This window comes from Peromyscus maniculatus, chromosome 21, assembly GCF_049852395.1.
Source record: "Peromyscus maniculatus bairdii isolate BWxNUB_F1_BW_parent chromosome 21, HU_Pman_BW_mat_3.1, whole genome shotgun sequence".
In the NCBI taxonomy this organism is placed as follows: Eukaryota; Metazoa; Chordata; class Mammalia; order Rodentia; family Cricetidae; genus Peromyscus; species Peromyscus maniculatus.
The window spans coordinates 9731077-9757206 of record NC_134872.1 but is presented as its reverse complement, the minus strand read 5'-3'; the positions used below and the strand labels follow the sequence as shown (position 1 = coordinate 9757206).

The following is a 26130-nucleotide window of genomic DNA, read 5'->3' as shown; positions in this document are numbered from 1 at the left end:
GGAGTTAGAAGCAGCTGTGAGCTGCCTGGGTGCAGGTCTTCTGGGTACACACTCTTGACTGCTGAACCCTCTCTCTAGCTTTTCTTTTGTTTTTGAACCAGGGTCTCGCTGTGTAGTCCTGACTGGCCTGGAATTGGATATGGAGACCAGAACTCCCAGAGAGATCTGCCTGTCTCTGCCTCCTGAGTACTGGGATTAAAGGCATTGCCACTATGCCAGGATTTATTTATTATTGGTTTTTTTTCAAGACAAGGTTTCTCTGTGTAATCCTGGCTGTCCTGGAACTTGCTCTGTTGCTCAGGTTGGCCTTGAACTCAGAGATCCACCTGCCTCTCCTCCCAAGTGCTGGGATTAAAGGCATGAACCCCCACCACCCAACTATTTTTGTTTTTTTGAGACAGGGTTTTTCTGTGTAGTCCTGACTGTCTTGTAACTCACATTATAGACCAGGCTGGCCTTGAACTGGGAGATCCCCTTGCCTGTGCCTCCCAAGTGCTGGGACTAAAGGTGGGCGCCACCATTGCCTGGCCTGGCTCCGCTTGTTTAATTTTTTTTTTTATTAAGAATTCCATACATGCATATGTGTTTTGATAAAGTCCACCTTCTGTTCCTTCCCTGCCAGTTCCTTTCCTCTCCTCACCACCACTATTACCTCCCAATTTCATGTGTGTATGTGTGTATTTAATTCACTGAGTCCTCTTGGTGCTGCCAGTATGCATGGATGTGGAACCATCTACTAGATGACTGGTTCTATAGCTTCTCAGAGGCCACATTCTTGAAGAAAGCTGACTGCCCCTCTCCCAGCAGCCACCAATTGCCAGCAACTTCCAGCTATGTTTAAATTGGAGCCCACCTATCTTTTATAGGGGCATTAACACTGAGCAGCTTTCCAGGAAGCTGGGCTGAAGCACCACCAACCGGTGCAAGGTAAAATGGGTAGTTTAACAGGAACAAAGGCCCCTGGGTTCCAGATTTCCCAAGAGCAGGAAGTAAGGGGAGAAAGTTGCTCAAAGGGCACTTTCATCAAAGTAGCCAAGAAGGTTCTGGGAGAGGCACCTAAGAGGGTAGGTAGATCTCAGACCCAGTCAAGGCATAACCTGCTCTTATGAATACAGTGGGCTTCAGAACTGTGATGACCAACGATCCTGTCATATGTGGGTCCCTACCTGGCTTCACATGTGTTGGCTTTGAGTCAGCCGTTACATAAATGGACACCTTTGTGCCTTTCCACACTGTCAGCCCTGTGAGGAGGGCTTGACCATCGGTGGGTTCTGTGGTACCTTAGTATTAGGTACCACTTTCTCACTATGGCCCCGGCAAAGGACTTGCATTATCCATTGGTGTTTGATAAGCTCAGGACTCGGCTTCTCTGATAAGATTTTGCTTCACCCATGATTTAACTTAACATTTGTAGGTGGTGATTTCATTTGCACAAGTGATTTTTTTTTAAAATCAGTCTATACTTTGCGTTAGACAGATGGTGAGTGTTTACTTGCACAAGCAAAATGAGTCATTCTTTCTCAATTTGAGGTAAAAAATGGAGCCAACTACCGCTTTATAAAATGGACTCACCCAGGGAACCGTGCAGCGTGAAGACGGCAATTCTGCACAGTATATTGAGTCTGACTTGGAGGCAGGACACAGACTGACCCGCTCAAATAGTTTACCTTCACTAGGATGTGATGGGTAGGTGGGGCAGATAAACCATTTTTTTTAGGAGCTGCCTGGGGCGGGGGCGCTACATCCATCCTATAAGAGACCACAGCATTCTGGACCTTGACAGCCACTGGGATATCATGAGTCTTTGGGGGATCGGAGGAGGCACACCGTTAAACACGTTTGACACTTGTGGTTCAAGGCGTCGTTGTCCTACACGAGGAGCCTAAGCAGCACATTTCCTGTGACCTCTGCCTTGACTGAACGGAGACAGCCACACGCGCGCGCGCACACATACTGGGCCTGGGCATCCAGTACTGACGCCATTCAGCAGCTTTTTTTTTTTTTAAAGATTTATTTATTTATTATGTATACAGTGTTCTGAAGAAATGGGCACCAGATCTCATTACAGATGGTAGTGAGCCACCATGTGGTTGCTGGGAATTGAACTCAGGACCTTTGCTCTTAACCTCTGAGCCATCTCTCCAGCCCCCCATTCAGCAGCTTTTTACCAGTACCCACTGGGATACCAGGCTCTGTCCGAGAGGAAGCCCTAGAACCACCTAACCTGACGGTCCGGAAAAGCTAATCAATACAAAAAGCACATGGGGCACGTGACGACCGACCTCACTAGCAGCAACGCCCTCCAGTACTCAGATCAGAGGAGACCCCCCCCTCCCTGTGCGCATGCTCCTTGCCCGTACGCACTTCGCGCGGCGCGGACTGACGTCACTGGCGGGCGCCAGCGGAAGGGCGCTGTGCACCGCACGTGTGCCGAGGCCGCGGGCGGGCCCATGGCGAGCTCGGCGGGGCTGGCGCTGCGCGGCCAGACGTTGGTGGTGCGGGGCGGCAGCCGGTTCCTGGCCATCTCCACTGCGAGCAGGTAAAAGAGGCCCGGGCTGAGAGCGGCTGGCCCACCGCGAGATCGGACCGCCGCTGTTCCGTGTGAGGCCTCCTCCCGGATTGTCCCCTGTCCTCGGAGTCCCCTCACCCCGACTCAGCTCCCCACGACCTGCACGGCGGGTCTGGGGCGTTCTCTCCCTTCAGAGTCGGAGCACTTCCGGACTCTGCGGCGCCTGCGCGTCGTCAGGAGGGCCGGGTCTCGGGGGTGTCGCGTAGTCGAGACTTTTCGGGTCCTGGTGTTCGAGACTGACCTGCTTGGATCCTTACTGATGAGAGTCATGTATTGGCGAACCCTGCTGGCTATCACTGAGCACAGAACGTGCTCCCTCTCACTTGTCTGTGTCCAGCAGCCAGGCTCCAGTTGCTCTTCAGGATTTTTAGGTTCCTAACCCGACACCTCCCAAACCCAGGATGCACGCACAGCCTGAAGTGGGCATCTCCCTAGAGGTCCTTCACACCACTGATTTTACTTTGTTATTTCTGTCTTTATGTATCCGTAGTACTCGGTCAAAGGATTCTTAAATCAGTGAGTGTTGAGCAAGTAAGTAGTTGTGACCCAGGAACCCAAGGAATCAGTGGCAGTCCGTTTTGGCTTCTTTTTTACCCCCCATTTAGTTTTGGTACTTTGACATTTGAAAATTAGGAGTGCTCCTCAGTTTGTGACTTTGGGGGAATGCTAGTGGCCAGCAAGGTTTCAGTCTTAAAAAATGACTTTTCTTTCTTCAGTTCAATGTTTAATTGGAAAAGTCTTTGGTGCAGCCACTTTATCGGCTGTCACTAATACAAGCAAGATGCTTTAGTGTGCTAGGGTGCAGGGTCAAAGCAGCAGAAGGCAGCTTAGGTTATAACAGGGAAAGTGGGTGATTCCTATAAGAACCCTGAATCTAATCTGGGGCTCATGGGGGCTTTTTCCCCAGCAGGTGAGACATGTTTCTGAACCATGTAAGGACAGCCTCAGCTGTTTCAAATTTGGGAGCAGAGCCCAGTTGGAAACAACATCAGAACATAATTTCTTAGACTCAACAGCTTGGTGCCTGAAAGGAGAGTAGTACTCTGTTTCCAAGCATGCACCACCATGCCCGGCTGAACTGATCAGGAGCAGAACCATGCTGACTGTTCGTGATGCAGCCTATTAGGAGGTTAAGCAGATGGCAGTCCTTGATTTCCGTCATGGAGCAAACCCATAATTCCGTGACGATGAAACAGTCCTGTGTGTTAACAAGTTCCCACTCCTGTGTCTCCCCTTCAGTGACGATGACTGCATCTTCACATACGACTGCAGCGCTGCAGAGAAGAAGTCTGCGCCAGAAGATAAAGGGTGAGATGTGGGGAAGCGTGCTCGCTTGTGGTTTGCATGGGGAGACCAGGAAGCCAGGCAGGAATTGCTGATGCTAAAGTTCTAGTCCCTATTTCCTAGTAGTGGGGCTAGGCTAAGTTCCATTTCAGAAAAAACAAAACAACAACATGGAAATAATTTTAAATTTAGAATACTTAGGACCCTCCCAAATACTTTTAGTGTCTTTCGTAATCATTTTTGTCGCTGGCCCCTGAAAGTAATAGTGACCATTTCAAAAATGCATTGAGGGCAGGTGTGGGAAATTAGCTGATTGAAAGGTATGCAGCAGCGTGTGGTTTTGTGTGGTAGCTTGATCTTGTGACTCAGTTTGTTATTAATATTATTGGTCCCTGCCTCTAGCCCCGGGTTAATCCTTGTCTATGAGGGTTAGGCCATGTTATCGCTGAGCGTCCTTCCAGCCTACACCGGATGTTAGTGTGTCTGCAGGGAGATCCAGTTGAGTTAGGTTTCACGCTTGTACAATTAGAGCTGTTCCCTGAACTTCCCCGAATCTGTCGTTATGCTCTGGCTACGTGAACCGCTTGACCAACCATCTTCTCCCTTACTGTGTTAGACTGGACAAGCCTGGCAGCGCAGGTGAGGCCTAACCGTTTTCCTCTCTCCCCTGCCCTTCTGCAGGGAGGACGGACAGCCCGTAGACAAGGGCAGTGACACGATCCTGGCGTCCACCTTCTCCAAGTCTGGCAGCTATTTTGCTTTAACTGATGACAGTAAGCGTCTGATTCTTTTCCGTACAAAACCATGGCAATGTCTGAGTGTCAGGTATGGAATGCTAACATTGGGTCACTAAGATGTCCTGTGCACTCCTTGTCCTTGCATGTCATTATCAGTAGTGACAGTAACCATTGTAACAAGCAGCTGACATGAAGTCCCAGCTGTGTGGGAGCCACTGATGTCAGAGCTTCACTGGGAACGGCAGGGCCAGGCTGTGTAGACGCTCCCCTGGCTGCAGTGCCGGTACTCTGTGATACTCTGTGATACTCTGTGATACCCTGCCACCCTGCCATCCTGCCACCCTTCCACCCTGCCACCCTGCTCTCCACATTGTGTAGCCTCCTGCCCAGCAGGGGTAGGACTGTTAGCTCACACTCTGAGAGTGTCGGGGCTTTGGGGAAGTGGAAGTGGTGTTGCACATTTGTAAGCTAGGTGGTGGGGTACGTCCTCTTGTGTTTAAGGAGAGGATGAAGGACAGGCTAGATGTAGGGTGAGATGAACAACTGGGCAGGAGCACAGGTGGGCATTCTGGTCCTCTCTCCAGCAGTTCCATAAGTACTCTGCATCACTTACTCCTCAACTGTAACTGACATTTCTGAAGGCAAGGTGCAGGGAGAGAGATGGGCCCGTGGTTATGGGGGGAGATGTTGGTGATGATATTGAGGAGGAGGAGGAGACTGTGTGACTGTGTTTCCTCAAGATGCTGCTCTTCCCAGTGCCACCTTGTCCCCAAGAATGGAGGTGGGTGTCATTGTAGCACACACACACACACACACACACACACACACACACACAGTGCTGGGCATATTACATTTTTGTTGGCTCCAAAAACCTCCTAATGCAGATGATCTGGGTCTCCTGAATCTCCGATTCTTCTGTGGCATCAGCACAGGGAGTGGAGTCAGCCAGGCCTCACTTGTGTGTGCTCTCCCCCCTTCCGCCCCCCCCCCATCCCCCCAGCTGCTGGTGGATCTGTGCTTGACTTTCTTAGTTTTCTAGTTGCTGTTTCAAATTGCCCAATAGCAACAGCTCAGCGGAAGGAGGGTTTATTCTGGCTGGTTTTTGGGGGACACACCATCATAACAGGCACAGTGCTGGTAATGTTGGGGATGTGTTGACTGGGACAGGAAAAGCATGGTGGGCAGAGCTCCCAGAATTGTTTACTCACCTACTGGTATGTTAGGGTTTAGAAAGCAGGGCTGGACAGTGTCTCTCAAGGTCTGCCCTTATGTCTGCCAGCTAGGCCCTATCTCTTGAAGGTTCCGTAGCTTCTGGAGCCACACCATTGCTGTGCATAAAGTGCTCAAATATGGGAGCCCGAGGGACCCTGTGCATTCACCCAGTCAGGGAAGCTGCAGGAGCCGCCGCACTTGAACTACTGACGTTGAGGGACTTCAGCTGAGCGTTTACAGTTTTAGTTCATTCCATTTTCTAAGAGATGAGTGAAATAACTGGATTCTAGTGGCTTCAAAAGCAAGAACATGCAAGGTGGTGGTGGCCCATGACTTTATTCCCAGTACTTGGGAGGCAGAGGCAGGTGGATCTCTGTGAGTTCAAGGCCAGCCTGGTCTACATAGTGAGTTCCAGGATAGTCAGGGCTGCACTGAGAAACCCTGTCTCAAAAAAAAACAAAACAAAACAAACAAAAAGCAGCAACATCATTCTGCCCTCTTCCCGTTGGCTTAAAAATAGAGGCCTGAATCACTGCCTATCTTTAGAGGGCAGTGTGTGTGCTTTTGCTTCTCAGATGGATAGTAGATGTGCACTGTTTAGAAACAGAACAGAACAAATTAAACAAAAGGACACTCCTATGCCAGGCTTCCTCAGGCCCTCCCACAGACGGAGGTGATTCACTGGCAGGAATTTGGCTTTCTTTTTTAAATTTACTTATTTATGTGTGCTGGTGTGTGGTGCGCATGAGCGTGTGTACCTACATATGTATGCCTATATGTACTTAGGTTATTTCTCCTTTTGCCGTGGGGTCCTGGGATAGAACTCAGGTCATCTGGCTTGGCAACAAGTGCCTTTATCCTGGAACCCCCTTACGGCTGGACGTAGAGGGCATGCATCTGTAATCACAGCACTCCTCCAGCAAGATGGAGGTGGGTCCAGGCAAGCTAACCTCATACACAGTGGCAAACAACAGGAGATCCTGTTCAGACAAGGTGAAGACAAGGAGTGCTGCCTGAGGTTGTCCTCTGACATCCCGTGTCTGCTGTGACACACACACACACACACACACACACACACACACACACACACACACACACACGCTTATATTCACATGCAGGAACCCACACTTAGGCGCACAAGATTTTGAAAGAGTGTAATGGCGACCCTTCTGAGAATAGCGACTCTGGCTGGGCAGATGTGGGCACAAGAATCACCAGGTCACCATGACAGTACAGGCGCTACCGTGCCGGCCTTGGATGGGGTGATCTGTGGTCTGTGAGGTGCTGTGGGTAGAGCCTGTCGTGCTCAGAACATGTCCCCCGCTGGCCTGTCCCCTCAGTCCCTGGTGTATGACTCAGCTGTCCTACGTGGTTGTAGTGCTCCTGGGCTGTGGACTGCACTTGGAGCAGGAGATGTAGGCTCAGATAGCCCACTGACCCTCCCTTCTAGACGCGTCAGCCGGCCAACAGCACAGCTGGGGGACAAGACAAGGAGACTCAGGTGCCTTCTAGGATGAAGGTGGGAGTTGAGATGCAGTTGCTGTGGCCTAGAAGGTGGCATTGCGGCTATGTTGAGTTCCACTGGGTGACCCACAGTAATGTTCCTAATGTCCCTTTGTCAATGAACATTGTCCTCTTACATTTTGCCACTTCAGAAAGCACCTCAGCGGACAGACAGATGTAATATTCGCATCTGTGAGTAAATGTGTAGAAGTTACCAAAGTATTTGCAGGTAAGAGGGGCTGTACCTGTCATTTCGGCCTGCAGTCCCAGAGTGCCCTCCTAAGGTGCTGTAGCTGTGTCCCCCTGCTTTAAAAGTCTCTCTTAGGGCTGATGTGTGCCTCACTGGCGTGTGTAAGGTGTTGGATTTCATCTCCCCCAGTGTAAGAATTTTTTTGAAAATACTTTTTTTTATTTTTGTATATGTGTGTGTGCCTGCTTGTCTATATGTACTTTGAGTGCATGCATGGTGCCTGAAGAGGCCAAAACAAGAGGTGAGATCTCTTGGAACTGGAGTACAAATGATTGTGAGCTACCATGTGGGTCCTGGGAACCCAGGTCCTCTGCAAGAGCGAGCAGCAAGTTCTCTTTAATAGCTGAGCTGTTTTCCATGTGTTTTCTCATTATGCCATAACAGTCTCAAATCTTTGATGTCTGATAGACAGATCTCTTATCCACTCATCTCATTGCCTATAAGGCGGTGCAATGCAGCTTTCTGCACACCGGACAGTTGCCTGTGTTTTGTGAACTTCCTTTTTATCTCATTTTTTCAGTGGGAGGACTTTCCAGATTTTTCTCCGGAGTTGTAAGAGCTCTTTAGAAAAATCAAAATAAAAAAAACAACTCCTTTGGAGTTATGGGTTCATGACGTTAGTAGGGCAAGGTCAAGTCCTTCCTTTTCTGTCTGGTGGGACATCTGACCGCAGGGTTTGTGGGGGATGAGTGTGAGGAAAAGAAGAGAGTATGGGAGATAGTCTGATCAAGATGGCAGGAGGCATGTGGGAGCTGGGGGTGCTCACTCCCCTTCACACAGGAGGCTGTCACACTTCACGGTCTGGTGGCTTTTTACTTTGTGGGCACAGATCTCCTTGGGATCTGATGAACCTGCTCCCTTGAGCAGTGTCCTTTATACCCCTGACGTGCATCCTCTTCCAGCAGTTGCATGTACTTGAGTTTGTGTGTACCACATACCACCGGAGACCCCAGGCTCCTCTGGGCTCCCTGGCCGAGACCAGCGTGAGTACTGTCAGCTGCTGCCTTCATTTTTCTTCTTTTTTTCCCTTGAGACAGGTTTTCTCTGTAGTCCTGGCTGTCCTGGAACTCATCTGTAGTCCAGGCTAGCTTCGAACTCAGAGATCTGCCTGTCTCTGCCTCCAAGTGCTGGGATTAAAGGTGTGTGCCACCACTGCCCGGCTTCTGCCTTCAGTCTTAATGTGGGAGAATTGTGAGTGACATTGAGTCTTTTTCAGATGTAGTTCAGAGCGGTAGGGCCACAGAAACCACTTGGGTGGGTTAAGAGGCCCTTTTTGCCTTTTGTGCTGGAGGTCATGGTTGCCAGCTAAAGGTGGAGGGCAGATGGAAACTTTAGTTTTTTGTGGTTTTTTTTTTTTTTTTTTTTTTTTGTTTCTTTTTCTTTTTTTTTTTTTTTTTTTAAGATTTATTTATTATGTATACAGTGTTCTGCCTGCATGTATGCCTGAAGGCCAGAAGAGGGCACCAGATCTCATAGATGGTTGTGAGCCACCATGTGGTTGCTGGGAATTGAACTCAGGACCTTTGGAAGAACAGCCAGTGCTCTTAATCTCTGAGCCATCTCTCCAGCCCGAACCTTTAGTTTTTTTTTTTTTTTTTTTTTTTTTTGGGTTTTTCGAGACAGGGTTTCTCTGCGTAGCTTTGCGCCTTTCCTGGAGCTCACTTGGTAGCCCAGGCTGGCCTCGAACTCACAGAGATCCACCTGGCTCTGCCTCCCGAGTGCTGGGATTAAAGGCGTGCGCCACCACCGCCCGGCTTCCGAACCTTTAGTTTTGATGTGTGGTTTTATGAATGGGAAATCTTGCGTGTGAAGTCGCATCCTTCCAGCACCCGCTCTGCAGAAAGCAGTAGCAGCACACAGAAAGAGGCTGAGTTTGCTCTGCTTGGGCTGCTGGGGATGCGGGTGTGGCACAGCTGTGGCCAGACAGTCGTGACACTTGGGACCCGGCAGGACCTCAGCAGTGTGGCTTTGAAGGCTGGCTTGGGACAGTGCCCTATGTAAATGGGAGCTTCAGGGTTCAGCAGTGAGATGCTTTGGCAGAGACCAGCTTGTTCCCCCTCCCCTGGAACCCACCAGAAAGGAGAGTACTCACTGTTCTGTGGGGCTCTTGACTACAAACCTGAGACCGGAAGATTAGGGAAGTGCCCAACACCTGCCACGACACAGTCTAGGGGTCGGTGGGACTACTGCCTCAGTTCCTGGAGTGCCCTGCCCTGCACACCGTCCTGTCTGGTGACCTGACTTGGGCCTGAATTCTGAGATCGCTACCCACAGCAGACCATCCCTCCCGGAGTTGCCTCTGTGGTACAGTCTGAGGCTGGTGTGACAGCGTGGACGTTTCTGCCTGGAGCTGTGTAGCAGCGGTGGACATGGGAGGAATCTGTAGAATTCTGCGGTGTGGGATCCTGGAGTCCTCGAGTAATACCTACCCTTGGTGGTTCGTCTAGACCCCTGTGCAGGGCTCGTGCTTGCTGCAGTTGCTCCTTAGCCATTAGCCCAGGCTCGGTTGTCAGGTGGCCCGGGCCTTGGTTTGGAGTCATTGGCCCCCGAACCTAGCTGTCTTTCTCCTGTTGTTCTCCATTGTACCCCCTGCAGCTGCACTGCCGTGGAGAGGAGCAGCCGCCTTGCAGCCTAGTCCTTCCTCTCCTGGCCGTGTGGAACACTATCCTCACGCTTCAGGTTCTGGTTCAGGCCCTCATCTGGCCAGCCTGCTGCTGTGAGTGTGTGGGTCCTGTTAGCTCCTCAGCAATGGCTACTGCCTGTGTTTGGTCAACAAAGGAGAGCAGGGCTTCTGTGATGAGGGTGCACGCATTGCAGTGAGCAGTGTTAGAGCGTGTCTCGTAGAGAATGGCGGGCGCAGAAGGCTATGGTGTGTAATATAGGGGGTGGGTCTGGGTGCCATCCCCTAGTGTGGGAGAGGAGTAAAGTGTAACTACTGCCACTTAACTGAATCAGCTTGTGGATGGCACTTATTAGGGGCCCTGGCCAAGATTGCTGTGGGTGGGTTGAATCTGACAGACTAAGGCGGTGCACCACACTGTCCCTGTCCCGTCTCCTGGGGATTCGGGCTGTCCCACGGCTGCCCTGTATTGCCTGTGGCCTCACTGCTCTGGGTACGAGGGGCACAACAGCCTGATAGTACCTGTGGGCTTCCTGACTCTAGGCATAGGCCTAGCAGCAGAGTCACAGGCGGTGGGATGGGTCGGGGGTGGTGGTTTAGGTAGGTCCTGCAGGGTGGGGAGACTCGAGGGCTGGACTCCAGAGAGCATGTGCTTTGTAGCATGGCTGGCCCTTGTCTCCTCACCTGAGCAACAAAGGTTCTGGGGTAGGGAACAATTTCCCCAGCATTTTGTTATGAGCTTTTCAAGTGTACAGCCAAGCTGGAGGTGTTTTTTTTTTTTTTTTTTGGTTTTTCGAGACAGGGTTTCTCTGTGTAGCTTTGCACCTTTCCTGGAACTCGCTTGGGAGACCAGGCTGGCCTCGAACTCACAGAGATCTGCCTGCCTCTGCCTCCCGAGTGCTGGGATTAAAGGCGTGCGCCACCACTGCCTGGCCAAGCTGGAGGTGTTTTATAGTAAGTCCTCATGGGACGGGCCTGGCATTCTCAGCCCCCTCCCTTAGCCTCCGGGGTGCTGGGATTACAGGTGCTTGCCAGCATGCCTGCCTGTCTCTTTTATTTTTACATTTTGTTTTTGTTTTTTTTTTTTGAGACAGGGTTTCTCTGTGTAGCCCTGGCTGTCCTGGAACTCACTGGCCTCAAACTTAGAGATCTGCCTGGCTCTGCTCTTCAGGAGGACCTGGGTTCAATTCCCAGCACCTACATGGTGACTCACAACAGTCTGCAACTCCAGTAACAGGAGATCTGACACCCTCTTCTGGCTTCTGAGGGCACCACGAATGTGTGGGCACAGACTTGAGTGCAAGCAAAACACTCATACACATAATAATAAAATGAAATCTTTAAACAAAATGTAATTGACTGCCCCAGAACTGTGGAGCATCTGAGAGAGACCAGCCTCACCTTTCAGATGTGATCAGAGCCAGAGCTGAGCAAAGCCTTGTAAGAGAAGGCCTGCTTTACAGTCCCACTGATTACTTGGAGTTAAGTGATTACTACAAGTGAGGGCTGGGGGTGTGGGAACACCTTTGCACTATGGTCAAGTCGGAGTATTTTAAGTCAAGCCTTCTTAAATTGGGGGCCGTCTGTCTGGTTTGAGGGTCTATGGAGGGCCTGTGCCGACTTTGGACAGTAACCTGCTCACCTCTCTGGTTCTGCAGGACCGTGGTACGGAGATGCACTGCCCTGACTTTCACAGCCTCGGAGGAACGGGTCTTGGTGGCTGACAAGTCTGGAGATGTCTACTCCTTCTCAGTGCTGGAGCCTGATGGATGTGGCAGGCTGGAACTCGGTCACCTCTCCATGCTGCTAGATGTGGTATGTGGGACACACACATACACACACACACACACACACACACACACACACACACACACACACACCCCGTCTGCTCCAACCCGGGCTTGAGAGGGACCACTGTAGAGTCAAGGACAGGGAAGAAACATGGGGCTCTTCCAGAGCAGGAGGCTTTGGAATGGTGTTGACAGGTGAAGTGGAGTGCACTTCCGGACCACATTCCAGGCGTGTAGGGAGATATAGAACAAGATACAAGATAGTCTCCCCTCTTTCTCCTCCTAGGGTTTAGTCAGGGCCCTGGCCTCCAGCCTGTAGAACTGGGATAGACCGGGGTGTGTGTGTGTGTGTGTGTGTGTAACCAAGGCCTGTGTGCAGTGCTTGGCATGACTCTGGCTGCTGCTGTACAGTGTGGAGGATGAGGGGTGTGTGTGCAGCAGGTATGGGTGAGTGGCATTGGGGTTGGTCTCAGTGTATAGAAGTGTGACTCTGGCCCTCTTTTAAGCTGAGAAATGTGAACTGGGCACTGTGGGGGACCCTCTGTCCCCCGCCAGTTCTCATTGCTCTTCTAAGCTGCACTCCAAGCAGTCTCCTGGTGTTTTGCAAGGCCACCCAGTGAGTGGTTCTTCTTCTGCTGACCCCTGGTGATGTAGGCCGTGAGTCCTGATGACCAGTTTGTGCTCACCGCGGACCGGGATGAGAAGATCCGGGTCAGCTGGGCTGCTGCTCCGCACAGCATCGAGGCTTTCTGCCTGGGACACACAGAGTAAGTGCAGTCCTGTCCCCTCCTCCGTCAGGGAAGTCTGGGTCTAATGGATGAGGGTGGGTCAGGACTCTGGTGGCTGTTGGTAGATGGTAGGAGCTCCATGCTAAGAGCTACTTAGGCTCAGAAGGCCCTACCAGGCCCATGGCTCCCTCAGGTGTGACAGCTGCGGACATCTAGGTCTGTAGGCTGTGTGACGCAGGTGCTCTGGACTTATCTCCTGGGCTGTTGCTCCTTAGCCCATTTCTACAATCTTACATTGAAAACTCTTTCTGGGCCCGGTGACCAGGGCCTGGTGGCTGCAGATAGTCGGGAGGAGACTGAGGAGTGTTCTTTAGGCACTTGGGCTGTTGGGAGTTAGTGACTGGACCCCCAGGGTCTGTCCGCCTGTGCTCTCCTGGCATTGATGAATGGTGTGCTGTTCAGAACAGGAAGGGCGTTATTGCAGACAGTGGGAAACCTGAAGGACTTAAATTCAGTTCTGAGCAACTGTGGTTCTTAGTTTCTTGAGTGGGATGTAGAAGTTCGCCCTGGAGAGAAGGCTGGTGTTGCTCACCTCGTACCTTACCACAGTGTAGTCGGGCTTCTAGTTGTCCCATCCTCCAGGACTTGAGTTTTGTCACCTCAGTCATGTCCTTGTCACTGTGAGTTCTGCTGAGCCTCAGCCCAGCTGCGCACACTCCCGCCTCAGGATCCTGACGGGTGTTGATTCTTGGGACAGGAGTGGTGCTTGGGAGGCAGCCCTCTGCCCCTCTTCCTCGCTTTCTGCTTGATGCTGCCCGCTTCCTTGGGGGCTTTCCCCTCGACCCTCTGCCGGAATCTGTCACTTGAATACCGTGACTTCAGTGTGAACAGTTCCTGTTAGCCTTTTGGATTCTGCAGTGCCAGAGATGGAACCCCTCTGTGGCCTTTTATATGACGACGGTTCTGTTCAGTTCAGACTTGTGGAGACTAGTTCCCACTTACCTGCTGAGAACTTGGGGTGACTTGGGCCTGTAGAGTGCTCACAGATTATTCCTCTTGGGTGACCTAAGAAAGAGATGGCAACTGTTGGTCAAAGGCCAGCTGCAGGGTGGTGGCTTGCTATTGGTGTGGTGGGTGATGGGGATGAAGGGAGCCATCCAGGCCACCATGTCATAGGAGTCCTGGGTCTGTGAATGATGACTTGAGGTCTCTGTTAAGAGCTGATAAAAGAGCAGCCTTGCTTCGTGGCAGGGGCTGCAGCCGTGTTCATGGCCGCAGGACTGCAGGGTAGGGGTGGGATTCCTTGAGAGCCAGCTTGCTCAGGTGCACTTCTGGTGGCAGCGTGGGTGGCAGAGTGGTTGTCCCTGTCCTGTGCAGTTAGAGGCCATGGGGATGGGTTGAGAATGGTGGATAGAAGTCTGGATTCCTAGGCCGGGCAGTGGTGGCACAGGCCTTTAATCCCAGCACTCAGGAGGCAGAGGCAGACGGATCTCTGAGTTCGAGGCCAGCCTGGTCTACAGAGCGAGATCCAGGACAGGCACCAAAACTACACAGAGAAACCCTGTTTTGAAAAACAAAAAGTCTGTGTTCCTTAGAGTACTGGACTGGCCACATAGAGGTCCCTTGGGGTCTGTTCTGACTGCAAATCAGTGGTTTTCCTCCTCCCTGTGCCCTGTCTCCAAGACTCATGGTGACCGGTGTCCTTGAATGTAGGCATCTTAGATGGAGGCAGGTGTGTGGGCAGAGTGAGGTAGCACCCTTTGAAGAGCTGTGTGTTCTGCAGCACTCCACAGCAGAACTGGGCCCTGCCCCCCCTGGTCCAGATGTAGTGTTGGAGACTCAAAAGTGCCCAGCCATGTCCTCAGACCTGCTGGGCTGGGTCGGGTCTGCAGTGTTTGCCTTTTCTGAGCAGGGCGAGACACCCTCTCACGTTCCGGTGACTTCTCTTCGCTGCCCACAGGTTTGTGAGCCGCATCTTTGTTGTGCCCAGTCATCCTGAGCTGCTGCTTTCCTCCTCTGGGGTAAGTGTTGTGCTTGCTGGGGCCGTCACTGCGGGGAGAATAGCCCAGCTAGGGTACCAAGTATGTCTGTGGTGGCCACTAGAGGGAGCTTCTTCCTGGCTCTTGGAGTGGCCCCTTTCTCCACAGCTGTGTATATAGTTTGTGTGTGTGTGTGCTTTTGACTGCCTGGATCCAGCACAGCAGGCCTTCTAAGTGGACTTTGCTTAGCAGGGGAATCTGGCCCTCTTGGTTCTTTGGTCCGCTGTGCATGGGCAGGGTGTCTTGATTGGCCTTTCTTCACAGCAGCTTTCCTTGGTGCTCCATGGCACAGTTGGTTAGCTCACGGTACTTTACAGGGAGATAAGGGAGCGCCAGATGTCAGTGGGGATGCTGGCCACAGCCAGCCATGCTCAGTGTCCTGTGTGTCCACTCCCCTCTCTTGCTTCTGGGACAGGTCTCGTGAGCCCCCCTGCTAACCCTCTGTCTGTGCACAGGATGGCACCCTGCGACTCTGGGAGTACAGAAGTGGCCGCCAGCTGCAGTGCTGTGACCTGGCCAGCCTGCAGGAGCCTGCAGAGCATCAGGGCCACAAGGTAACTCCGTGCTCATCTCTGGTACTGGAGCGCCTGCCAAGCACCCCCCCCCCCCCCTGCTCTGCTTGTGGGGAAGTCCTCTGTCAGTGTCTGACTTCTTCCAGTTTGGAGAAGCACACCCAGCATGTCCAGTTTTGAAGGTGCCTGGTCACATCTCACCTTGTATGTGTACAGAGGCTGACTCACAGGAGGATGTGAAAAAAATGATGTTGGCAGAGAGCCTTACCTGTGTTTGTCAGTGTTGGGGACACCCAGCATTCTCTGTGTCCATGGAGTGCCTCTTGGCGCCTGCTGTACCCATGCTTTTTCTGGCATCAAGAATGTTCCCAGGTTGCTCATCTGTCTTAAAATTGGGTGGCATGGCATCTGCCCTTTGCCAGGCCAGCCAAAGAGCAGCAGCTGCTTTTTTCCATGTGAAACTTGGGACTTCTAGAAGCTTCTTAGTGTTATCACCCCCTGACCTGGGAAGCATGGAAACCCATAGGCCAGTTGTCTCTTGATTACAGTCCCTCTTCCCCAGCTCTTCTGTTGCTTTGGAGGCAGATCACTGGCCTGCAAGGAGAGCCAGAGTCACACACTTCTGTCATGTGAGGACAGGGGTGTTAGCTGCTACCCTCCTACTGATTCCAGAATGTTCCTGGGTCCTCTTTGCCCTGCATTGGCATTGAGGGAACTAGGATGCCTGTTGCCTTCCCCTCTGCTGACCTGAGAAGGGCATAGGTGACCTGGCAGCAGAGCCTGATTAAGCAGTGCTTTTTCTTGCAGGGGTTGGCCGCATCCAGGATTGCATTCTGGGAACAAGAGAGCTGTGTGGTGCTTCTGTGTGAGTGGTAAGACAACAAGTTTCGCTGTCAGTGGCCTGCGGCTGTGTCTTCAAATGACGAAAACGTGGGCGGCGTTAACTCTGCCGAGTACTCTTCAGGGAGGGGCTGGGGTCCTCTCGTAGCCCCTTCTACGGAATTGGCTTAAAGGGCAGCTGGGAGCTTGTGCATGACGGAACAGTTGCAGGAGCTTCCACGGGGCAGTTCCGCTCAGAACTGATCCTGCTGGAAGCTGCCTGAGAATTGACGCCATGGCGCAGATTGAGGGGCAGGCTGTAATTGAGGGGGTCCTTCTCCCCTTTTTCAGTGCCAGGGTAGATCTCTGGTGCTCTGCATTTCCCCCTAGGATAGCTCTCCTTAGAAATGAGAACATAGATTTGGAGAAGGGAGAGAAACGTTTCGGAGGCTGGCCTCCTCTCTAGACCAGTGGTTCTCAACCTTTCTGATGCTGCGACCCTTTGCCATGTGGTGGTGACTCCCCCATCATAAAATTGTCATTACTGCTTCATAACTGTAATTTTGCTACTGTTACAAGTCATAATGTAGATAACATCTGTGTTTTCCCTTGGTCTTAGGCACCCCCTGTGAGAGGGTCGTTTGACCCCTAAAGGCGTCGTGACCCACATAGGTTGAGAACCCTGCTGGTCTATGTACTTCGGACCGAGTGACCGTTTTACTCTTTGTCCTGTATGGGTCGGTCTTGCTGTAAAACAAGTTGCCCCAGAATTCAAGCCAGCAAACACGTGCATCTCCCAGGGTCTGGGTGGCTCAGTTGGCAGGGTCTTCAGGGTGGTCGAGGCAGGCCTGGTGCTAAGCTGTGCTTTATGGAATGCGACTGGGAGCCCGTAGTTGCAGTGGTGACCAGTCTCTCTCTCCTGGAAAGCGTTCCTGTGGTCTTCATCTTCCAGCTTGATGCCAGCAGACAGCAGCTGGGGTTCAGACAGAAGCTGACTTTCCCTCATCGAGTGTGGGATGTCGTGTTTGAGGAGACGCAGGGGCTGTGGGTTCTGCAGGACTGTCGTGACACTCCCCTAGTGCTCTGGAGGCCTGTGGGTGGCCAGTGGCAGGTGAGAGTGCAGCATCTCCATGTTCTGAGCCTGCTGTTTGGGTGGGGGGTGGCAGGGTTTGGTAGATGGGAGCTGTGATGTTCTTACAGCCTTGAACCATCCAGTTTGATCACATCTAGGTCCTAAGGCTGTACCCTGATGTACCCTGAGGCAGTTGTGACTGAGTGCTGGTTTGGGCAGTGGTTCCCTTGTGCGGCGGGGGGAGTTCATTTGCCATTAGTGATGGATCCTTATCTGACAGCCCATCCCATACTGGTGAAGCCAGCACTGGACCTGGTGCACTGGACCTGGTGTGGGTGTGCTCTTCCTGTGTGCAGGCCCTGTGCCAGGGGCTTTGCTGAGTACTGGTGGGGTGGAAGCCGCAGTGTGAGGACGACATCCCTGCCAGTCCCATGGGGCTGTGGGTGAGGTGGGACAGCACCAGGAACTCTTGGCCAGCTTCGGCTTCGTGTGCTCAGCTCCTTGGGCTGAAGGCTTTTCTAGGACTAGCCTTAGAGAGAGGGAGCCTGTGCCTGAGGACGGGCCCTGCCAGGCCTCTGCCTGCCATCTCTGGGCTCTGGTCCTGACCCTGCTTGTCACCTGCAGGCTGTTCCTGAAGGTGCTGTGTCCCAGAGACTCTGCAGCCATCTCCGTGAGAGCTGGGCCATGCTGGAAGGTGAGAACTCTGTTAGGTCTGCAGTGCAGATAAGACACAGGCACAAGGGAAGGCCTTCCCAGCCAGAGCAGCTGCAGGCTGGCTAGCATGCTTAGAGGAAGGAGCGCTGCCGCGGCCGAGAAACAGTGACATGCAAAGTCCAGCGCTCCGTCGCTGCTGTAGTTACTGGACAGAGCGCTCACCCAGGCAGGAGCACCCATAAAAGACCAGGTCCTTCATGAACAATGATCACTCGGGAAATTCTCCTTAGAAGTTAGGGTTCCTAAAGTCTACAGGATCCGATCTGAAACTTGCTTTCGGGGCTGTTCGCGCCAGCTGTGATCCAAACGCCCTCTGAAGCCCGCAGGCTCACTCGTCACCAGGCAGTCTAGTGGGGCGCTGTCTCGGTTGAGTCTCTTCTTTCAGAACGACTCCAGCTTCTGTGGAGTGGACATGAAAGTAGCCAGGGTGAGGTGGGCAAAGGTTTGTGTCCTCTGTATCTGTCCAGTCTGCCTCTGCAGCAGTCCTTGAGGGTGGACCTGGGCTGGTCACCCTAGGAACTCCTGACTAGCTTTCTAAGTGTAATCCTTGTGCCTCGGAGACAGCCTCTTCAGAGTCTTTAATGTGGGATGAAGCTCAGGTTGGCAGGGTTGGCGGCTGGCACCTTCCTGCTGAGCCATCTTGCTGGCCTCCCACTGTAGTTCCCCTTTCTCAGCCTGGGCTGCCCTCTGGGCTTAGTCTGCTTCTGTGGAGGGTTTCCTGGTGCAGGCTCAAGCCAGAGCCTGGCTCACTTCTAAGATATGGGTAGGGTAGGGAGAACCGTACTAGCCTGGGTGTCCTGAGCAGTGGCCTTGGCTGCTAGAGGCCAGGGGACCACACCCAGCTGTAGGTAGGGTGACACAGGGGCGCTCTCTCTGGCATGCCTGCTGACTGTCCTTGGGGTGTGCCTCACTAGGGTACAGCCCTCACTAGGGTACGCCCTCACTAGGGTACGCCCTCACTAGGGTGGGCCAGTGGCACGTTAGATTAACAAGGAAGTCTGCATGCTGTCACCACCCAGAGTCACACCCTGCTGTCGTCCCTGTGGGCTCTGTAGGCTGCCTACCCAGCCACTGGTGTTGACCGACACTGGCTGGTCTCAGGTTCCCCTGGGGCAGGCGCCATCCCTGCTCAGCAGGTGGTTGGAGGACTCAGGCCTCACTTGTGTGCTGCCCCCTGTTCAGGACCTGCAGCTGGCTTTGTCAGTGAGCAGGAAGGAGCCGACAAGATGTCAGCCAAGACCTTGTCCCTCCTCCCCACCTCTACCCCTTCCCTTCACCACAGTCTGTGGTCCAGCCCAAATATGGATCCCAGGTGTTAGGGTCACGTGAGCCTCCTCAAGGCCATCCTGTGAAGAAATAGTGCTGGGCCATGTTCCAAGTCACTTCACCTGGCATCTGTCCTTGTCCTAGGCTCTGTTGGTGCCGATGATGGCTTCCGCAGCCTTTATAAGGCCACCTTTGACAACATGACCTCCTATCTGAAGAAGAAGGAGGAGCGACTCCAGCAGCAGCTGAAGAAGAAGCGACAGAGGAGCCCCCTCCCAGCGTCCCCAGAACAGACCAAGAAGGCGTGCCCAGGGCAGTCAGCCCTCAGTTGCTGACCTTGGCTTGGCAGCAGCTCTCAGCCCTGAGGCCTCATGGGCCACTCTCCTGCCTGGCTCATCCATAAGGAGGGGGTCATGGCAGCTCGGTCCCCACCACTAGCTCCACAGTGGTCTGTCACAGCCTCCTGGTTGCAGGGAAGACATGCGGTGTGTTAGCCTAGCTAATGATTCTACTCCGTAGGGTGTGGAAGCTCCTTCACATTGAAGGAGACACTGACCTGCAGCACCAGTGTCCGTCTGTCAGTGCCCACGGTGCTGTCTGCAGAGCTTCCCCAGGGAGGCCTGCGGGCGGGACCTGCCTCCACGCCATTGCTGTGGGCTCACTCACACGTGGCTGCTTGCTGTTGTGGGGCAGAGTCAGCTGGTGCTGGTGCTCTGTACTCAGGGAGCCACACACGGTGAGGGCCTCAGTCTGGCCGAGCAGAGCTGCATGTACTTCGTACATGCCAGGGAAGCAGGCATGGCATTGGTGCTGGAGCACCTTGCTTCAGAGCGTATGGGACGGGACCTTGGCCAGGCCTTGTTTTACAGGGAGTGACTGGTGATGTTGTGGGTCCGTTGCTTTGATTTGAACTCTGCACACACTGCAGAACAGCAGGGACTCAACTGAACACAGCATCAATAAAGACAAACTTTGCAAAGCTTTCTGGAATGTTCAGCGGCGGCCTCCAGAGCTGCTCTTACGACATTCAGCCTGTGTGCGTGCGTGCGTGCGTGCGTGCGTGCGTGCGTGCGTGTGTGTGTGCGCGTGCGTGCGCGCGCTGCTCAAATGACGTGGCTCATGGTAATTAGAGGGCTCACCCAGCTCTGCCTACTTTCCATACGATGTTCCAGACCAGCTCCAGCAGAAACAGTCCTGGCCTGGGGGGATGCTTGATGAGCAGGAGCAGCTGTGAAAACAGAAGACCCGAGTTCAAGTACCCACCCATACATACAGAACACGCCTGTAACCCTAGTACTGGAGTAGCAGACCAAGGCAGGTCGCAGGAGCTTGCTGGCCAGTCAGCCTAGCCTAAAGGGTGACCTTTGGGGCTCCTCAAGGTCTGCTCTAGATGGAGAGCACTAGAGGAAGACACCCAGTGTCATTCTCGGGCACCGTGTGGACACCTGCAGCCATGCAGCCTTGCTTGTCTGCAGGGGCACATGGAGCAGGGCATGCTCTCCTGTAACAGGAGCGTACCTTGTTCTGCCTCATGAGCACTGAGGTGCTTGGTCCCAGAGAAGAGAGTCTGCACACTGGACAGCGGGCTGGGTCCTGTGGCCTAAGAAGGGTTTGTGGTTTTTAATAGTTGGAAAGAAGTCAAAAGAGAAGCATCACATGGCTATTTAATTTCAAGGCCAAGGGTCAAGGATACAGCTTTGCTGAGACAGCTTTTCACACAGCCCTTTTATCATTTGCTGCTTGTGGGCCAGGGCAGCACTCCTCTGGGCCACCATGGCCTGTGAAGGATGCAAGCAACCTTCAGGGGCCATGTGTTCCTAGACCCAACATTGCTTCTGAGCCTGTATTTGGTCCCACTTTAGGGTCCTTAATCCCCCTAGGCTGGGGACACAGCTTTGTTCCTCCAAGCCCCTGCTAGGCTGGTCTACATGCTTATGTGCTGAGTAGACTCCCATGCTATATTTAAGAGGATTTGTGCCTTAATTTCTCTTTCAGGCCAGGCTGATCCAGGCAGTTGGTGTCACGATTCCAGGCTGTGTGGAGTTGATGAAGTTAACCAGGGTGTCTTCCCCTCTGGCAGCAGCACCCCACTTCCTCTGAGATGCCTTATTCTGTGAGGCTATCCAGCAGCCTCCTGGCCACAGCGTGTCTTAGTTCCTTTCCTTTTTTTTTTTCCTTAAAGATTTATTTATTATGTATACAGAAGAGGGCACCAGATCTCATTACAGATGGTTGTGAGCCACCATGTGGGTGCTGGGAATTGAACTCAGGACCTTTGGAAGAGCAGTCGGTGCTCTTAACCTCTGAGCCATCTCTCCAGCTCCGTTACTTTCCTTTTGTGATAAGACAGACACCTTGACTAAGGGGATTGACAAGGAAAGATGAATTGGGCTCGCAGTTGCAGAGGCTTGGGGTCCATGCTGGCGGAGGGGAGGCATGGCAACAGGTGGCTGGAGTTCACATCTCTATCCACAAGCAGGAGGCAGAGAGCCCGCTGGGAATGGCACAAGCCTTTTGAAACCTCAAAGCCTGCACCCAGTGGCACACCTCCAACAAGACCACTTGTCTTAATCCTTCCCAGACATTTCTACTCCCTGGACCAGGCACTCAAACATGAGCCTGTGAAGGCCTTTCTCATCCAGCCACGGCACAGAGCCTTTCGTCTGTCAGTTTAGACCTGGCCTTACTCCCCCAGCCCATTAAAACTTATCTTCATTCCTTATTTCCATTGCTCTTTCTAAGTCTTGCTTGGAGAGACATTCCTGTCCTCTGCCCCACCTCTTATTGATTACGCCTGGTGGTTTTCATAGTTCCATTTCATTATAATGGAATCCCGCACGGCACAGCCGAAGTGCCTGTGGAAGGTATGTCCATGCTAGAAGCTCACTGCTTGGATTCACATACATGAAGGTGCCCTCAGGAGCAGGCGTTGGCCAGCTGCTGAGACTCCACATTCCCTTGTGCCTACTGGCACTGGTGGCCAGACTGACCTCCGCTTGCCCTCTCGTCCTCGGCTGCCTTGGCTGAAGCCTCTTGAGATGTACACACTGCACATGACTTGAGTGATCCATCTATGCAAATGCGCTATCCACAGGCACTGGGCTGGGAAAAAACGCTGTTCTGAGCACTCAGGCTCCTGCTGTTCGGTCCACAGGGAAGAGTTTCCGGGGGTGGGGGTGGGGGTGGGTACAGAGTTATTCATCAATGTCTGCAGGAGATTGATTCCAGTACTTCCAGGATAGCAAAATATCCCGGATTCTGCAGATGCTCATGTCCCCGTGTGAGTGGACTCGGCCCTAGAACCTCCGTGCGACATCTCTCCAGCACTCTGGCCTTGCTTTTGATGCTCAGTGTGAGAAGTCTTCATCCAATCCTAGAGCCTGAGGATTTTCTCTGGTTTTCCTAAAAGGCTTCTGGCCTCATTTCTCCTTTATGCCCACATTCCACTCTGAGCAGCTGTGTGAGCTCTGAGCTCTGGACTTTGGACATCCCGTTGTTGAATGGCTTCTGCAGCTCCTGACTTCTTAGATACAGTGATTGGGCGTTTATGGTCATCTCTTTCCTCAGGCTTCACTGCCTCGCTTCTGGCCTGTGGGTTTCCTCTCTGCTGACCTTGTTCTCTCAGTGTTCCCTCAGCTCCTGGACACCCGTCCTGGTCTGTTTTGTTATCTTGGTTTGTTTCTTGCAAGCGCAGTGCTGAGTTCTGCCACTAGGAGGAGCTAGAGGCACGCCCCCGGGATGAGGGGGCTATGGCTCCCAGGCGCTGCCTTTTCTGGGCTTCTGTGGTTTGTGACTGCATGTGTGGACGTTCAGTGTGTGTCATCCCATGTGGCTAGCCAAGGGCCACATCCACATCTGCTCCCATCTGGCCATATCTACCTCAGTTTGCCCTTTCCCATGTTTAAACCGGCCTGTGTTCCAGTCCCCCAGGGTCAGGTTGCAGGCTGTGTGGGCAGCACGACCTGATAGACACATGCTGTGAGCCACACATGCCAGCCACCATGTGACCGAATGCTCTCCGAACCAGGTTAAACAGCAAAAGCTCAGGAGAAATTCATAACCTTGATAACTAAAGCAACATGGCCAAAGTGCTATCATTCCAATATGTAATCGATATAAAATTTATGAGATATTTTACATTGTATCGTCATACTGAGCATTAAACCTGGTGGCTCTTTCTGGGGCCTTGTGTGACACAACAGCCCTGGCCGACTTCACAAAGGAATTGGATGACAGACACATAACTAATGGCGGCACAAAGGTGTGGCTGCACAGTTACACAGAATACAGGACTTAGCATTGCCACCAGGGTACACAAGAAGACAGGATCTGCAGGCATGGGGTGGCCCTGGGGAAAGAGAGGGGCCAGATGGCTGGGGTCTTGAGGGATGCCAACCAAGGTCATAGACTTTGCCCATGAGTATTGGTTATGCATAACCTCTTTTTCCCCTAAGTTGCTCTAGGATGGGGTTGTTCTAGCAGAAAAACAGTTGAAACCGGAACAAGCACTCATTCCAACTCTTAGGAGCAAAATCAGAGTGGGGGTTGCTGAAGGCTGGGGAATCCGTGTTTGCCAGCACAGAGCTGTTTGGGAAGATGTTCTGGAAGGCTGGTGATGGCTGCTTGACAGTATAGATGAACTCTTACTGACCTGCTCCTAAAATAGTTAAAATGATAAATGTGTTATGTGTACAAATGTTGACACACACAGGCACACTTCTTCCTACCTGATTGACCTCTAGCTGCGGGTGGCCATTTCTAGAGGACTCAAGGCACTAACAGGGAGTGGCCAACACGAGGCAGTCCTGGTCCTCAGCGGCAGTGGCATCTGGTCTAGAAGCCCCTGGGGACATACCTTTAGTGGGTGCCTAGGGCCTGTAGGAGCCACACGTGTCCTGATCTGTCCCTGCTAGGGCAGCACACTTTCACACACTACTAGAACCTGAGCAGAGGGGCCAGTGAGCGCCATCATCCCTGGCCAGGATGGAGCAACCTCTTCAGGAAGTCAAGTCAAACTGGATGGGGTCATTCTGGAGGATAAGGGGGTACCCTACAATGGTGGAGAGGGTCAGGGTGTGGGTAGGAGCTTCAGCTGACCCCAGTGGGGTGGGTCCTGCCTGCCACCAACAGTCTGTGTCTATAAATCAGCTCATGTGTGCTGAGTTCAGTATTTGAAGTAAGTTGATCCCTGGGGGATCTGCTGAGGTGAGGGAACCTTTTCAGGGGAGATGGACTTCCCTTTCAATCATCTCACAGCAAAAAGCTGTCACTCAGCCAGTGATGTCAGTGTTTGGAAACATTTCCCAGTGCCATAAGGAACAGATGGGAACCCAGATCCTTGGTACCTGAGGCAGAGTTTGAGGCATTGCCACACGAGCAGGCCTAGGGCATCAGGAAACATGGCAGGAGCCCTGCAGATCCCTTTGCCACTGGCCCTCCAAGCATCCCTCCTCACCCATGAGGTCCCTTATTTAGTGTCACCTCAAGGGTACCCAAGGGAAGGTGGGTCCCGGCCTCAGACACTCTTCATCTCTTTCCAACATCAAACTCTTTCCTGTCAGCTGCCATCAGATATGATCGCAGGAGGACCGGGGAAGGATGGCTCAGTGGGTAAGCACTTGCTCTGCAAGCATGAGGGACCCGAGTTCGATTCCCAGCAGGCGAAAAGGGGCATGGTGGTGCCCGCTTGTAGTCCCAGTGCTGGGGAGGCGGAGGCAGGAGGATGCCTCGGGCTGTCTGTCAGCTAGTCTAACCTTATTGGCTTTAGGTCACTGAGAGACCATCTCAGAGGACATAAATGGAGTTCGCAGGATGACACATGTATTTTTTAAGACAGGGTTGTAGAGCACAGTATCCACTGAGCATGACAACTGTCTGCTTCATCAGAGCAGCTGTGACCACTTGCAAGCAACTGTCAGGATCAGGCTTATTGATTACTGACCTTCCCCATAGGAGGAGGGATGGGGGTGACATTGGACCCTCCCCCGCTGTATGTGACTGCCCTCATTGTACACAGCCTCCTGGTCTCCAGAGGGGCCAGAATGCATGAAGAGTGATGGGATAGCGGGGTGGGGGGGGGGTTGTTAAGGGGAAGGGGTCACCCATGCCAGGTGAGACTTTGTGGTGCTGTGGCTGCTTTGGGGTCACCCATGCTCTGTATGAAAGCCCAGCAAGCTCACTGGTACCCAAGTTAGACTTGGGTGGAACTGGACTCTAGTCACTGGTGCCTGTCTGGTAGGGGAGGGTCAGATGTGTTTGTGTTCCCTCAGGGAAAGAGTTCATGAAATGGTGTTTCTGGGTTTTTTGTTTTGTTTTCATTTTTTTTTGTTCAAGACAGGGTGTCTTAGGGTTTCTATTGCTGTGAAGAGATGCTGTGACCATGGCAACTCTTTTTTTTTCTTCCAAGAAAGGGTTTCTCTGTGTAACAGCCCTAGCTGTCCTGAAACTAGCTCTGTAGACCAGGCTGGCCCCAAACTCAGAGATCTACCTGCCTCTGACTCCCTAGTGCTGGGATCAAATGTGAATGTCACCTCCACCTGGCTGTGGCAACTTTTTTTTTTTTTTTTTGGTTTTTCAAGACAGGGTTTCTTTGTGTAGTTTTGGTGCCTATTCTGGAGCTCACTCTGTAGACCAGGCTGGCCTCGAACTCAGAGATCACCTGCCTTTGCCTCCCGAGTGCTGGGATTAAAGGCATTCACCACCACTGCCCGGTGGCAACTCTTATAAAGGAAACCATTTCATTGAGGTGGCAGCTTACAGTTCAGAGGTTCAGTCCATTATCATCATGGCGGGGAGCATGGCAGTGTACAGGCAGACATGTGTTGGCTACATCTTGATCAGAAGGCCACAGGAAGTGGACTCTGTCACACTGAGCAAAGCTTGAGCAAGAGACCCCAAAGCCCACCCCCACAGTGACATACATCCTCCAACAAGATCATATCTACTCTAACAAGGCCACACCTACTAATAGTGCCACTCCCTATGAGTTTATGGGGGCCAATTACATTCAAACTAC

General features: G+C 52.5%; 1 protein-coding gene across 1 annotated transcript; it reads left to right on the top strand.

The window, feature by feature from the left end:
• The first annotated feature begins 2387 nt into the window (after positions 1 to 2387).
• On the top strand, positions 2388 to 20092 carry Wdr4 (WDR4 tRNA N7-guanosine methyltransferase non-catalytic subunit). Its single transcript, XM_076558482.1, has 11 exons — positions 2388 to 2539; positions 3809 to 3877; positions 4535 to 4678; positions 11834 to 11990; positions 12620 to 12732; positions 14654 to 14714; positions 15188 to 15286; positions 16052 to 16116; positions 16991 to 17174; positions 17760 to 17829; positions 19260 to 20092. The coding sequence occupies exons 1-11, from the start codon at positions 2451 to 2453 to the stop codon at positions 19448 to 19450; spliced, it is 1242 nt and encodes a 413-aa protein (XP_076414597.1). The 5' UTR covers positions 2388 to 2450; the 3' UTR covers positions 19451 to 20092.
• The last annotated feature ends 6038 nt before the right edge of the window (positions 20093 to 26130 follow it).

What these genes read in the sequence shown, in the direction of transcription:
- Wdr4 (XM_076558482.1), top strand. Translation starts at nt 2,451, where the DNA reads ATGGCGAGCTCGGCGGGGCTGGCGCTGCGCGGCCAGACGTTGGTGGTG. An exon ending in TGCTGCTTTCCTCCTCTGGG is followed by an intron (nt 14,715 to 15,187) that starts GTAAGTGTTGTG and finishes GTCTGTGCACAG; the next exon opens with GATGGCACCCTGCGACTCTG. An exon ending in CTGTGGGTGGCCAGTGGCAG is followed by an intron (nt 17,175 to 17,759) that starts GTGAGAGTGCAG and finishes TGTCACCTGCAG; the next exon opens with GCTGTTCCTGAAGGTGCTGT.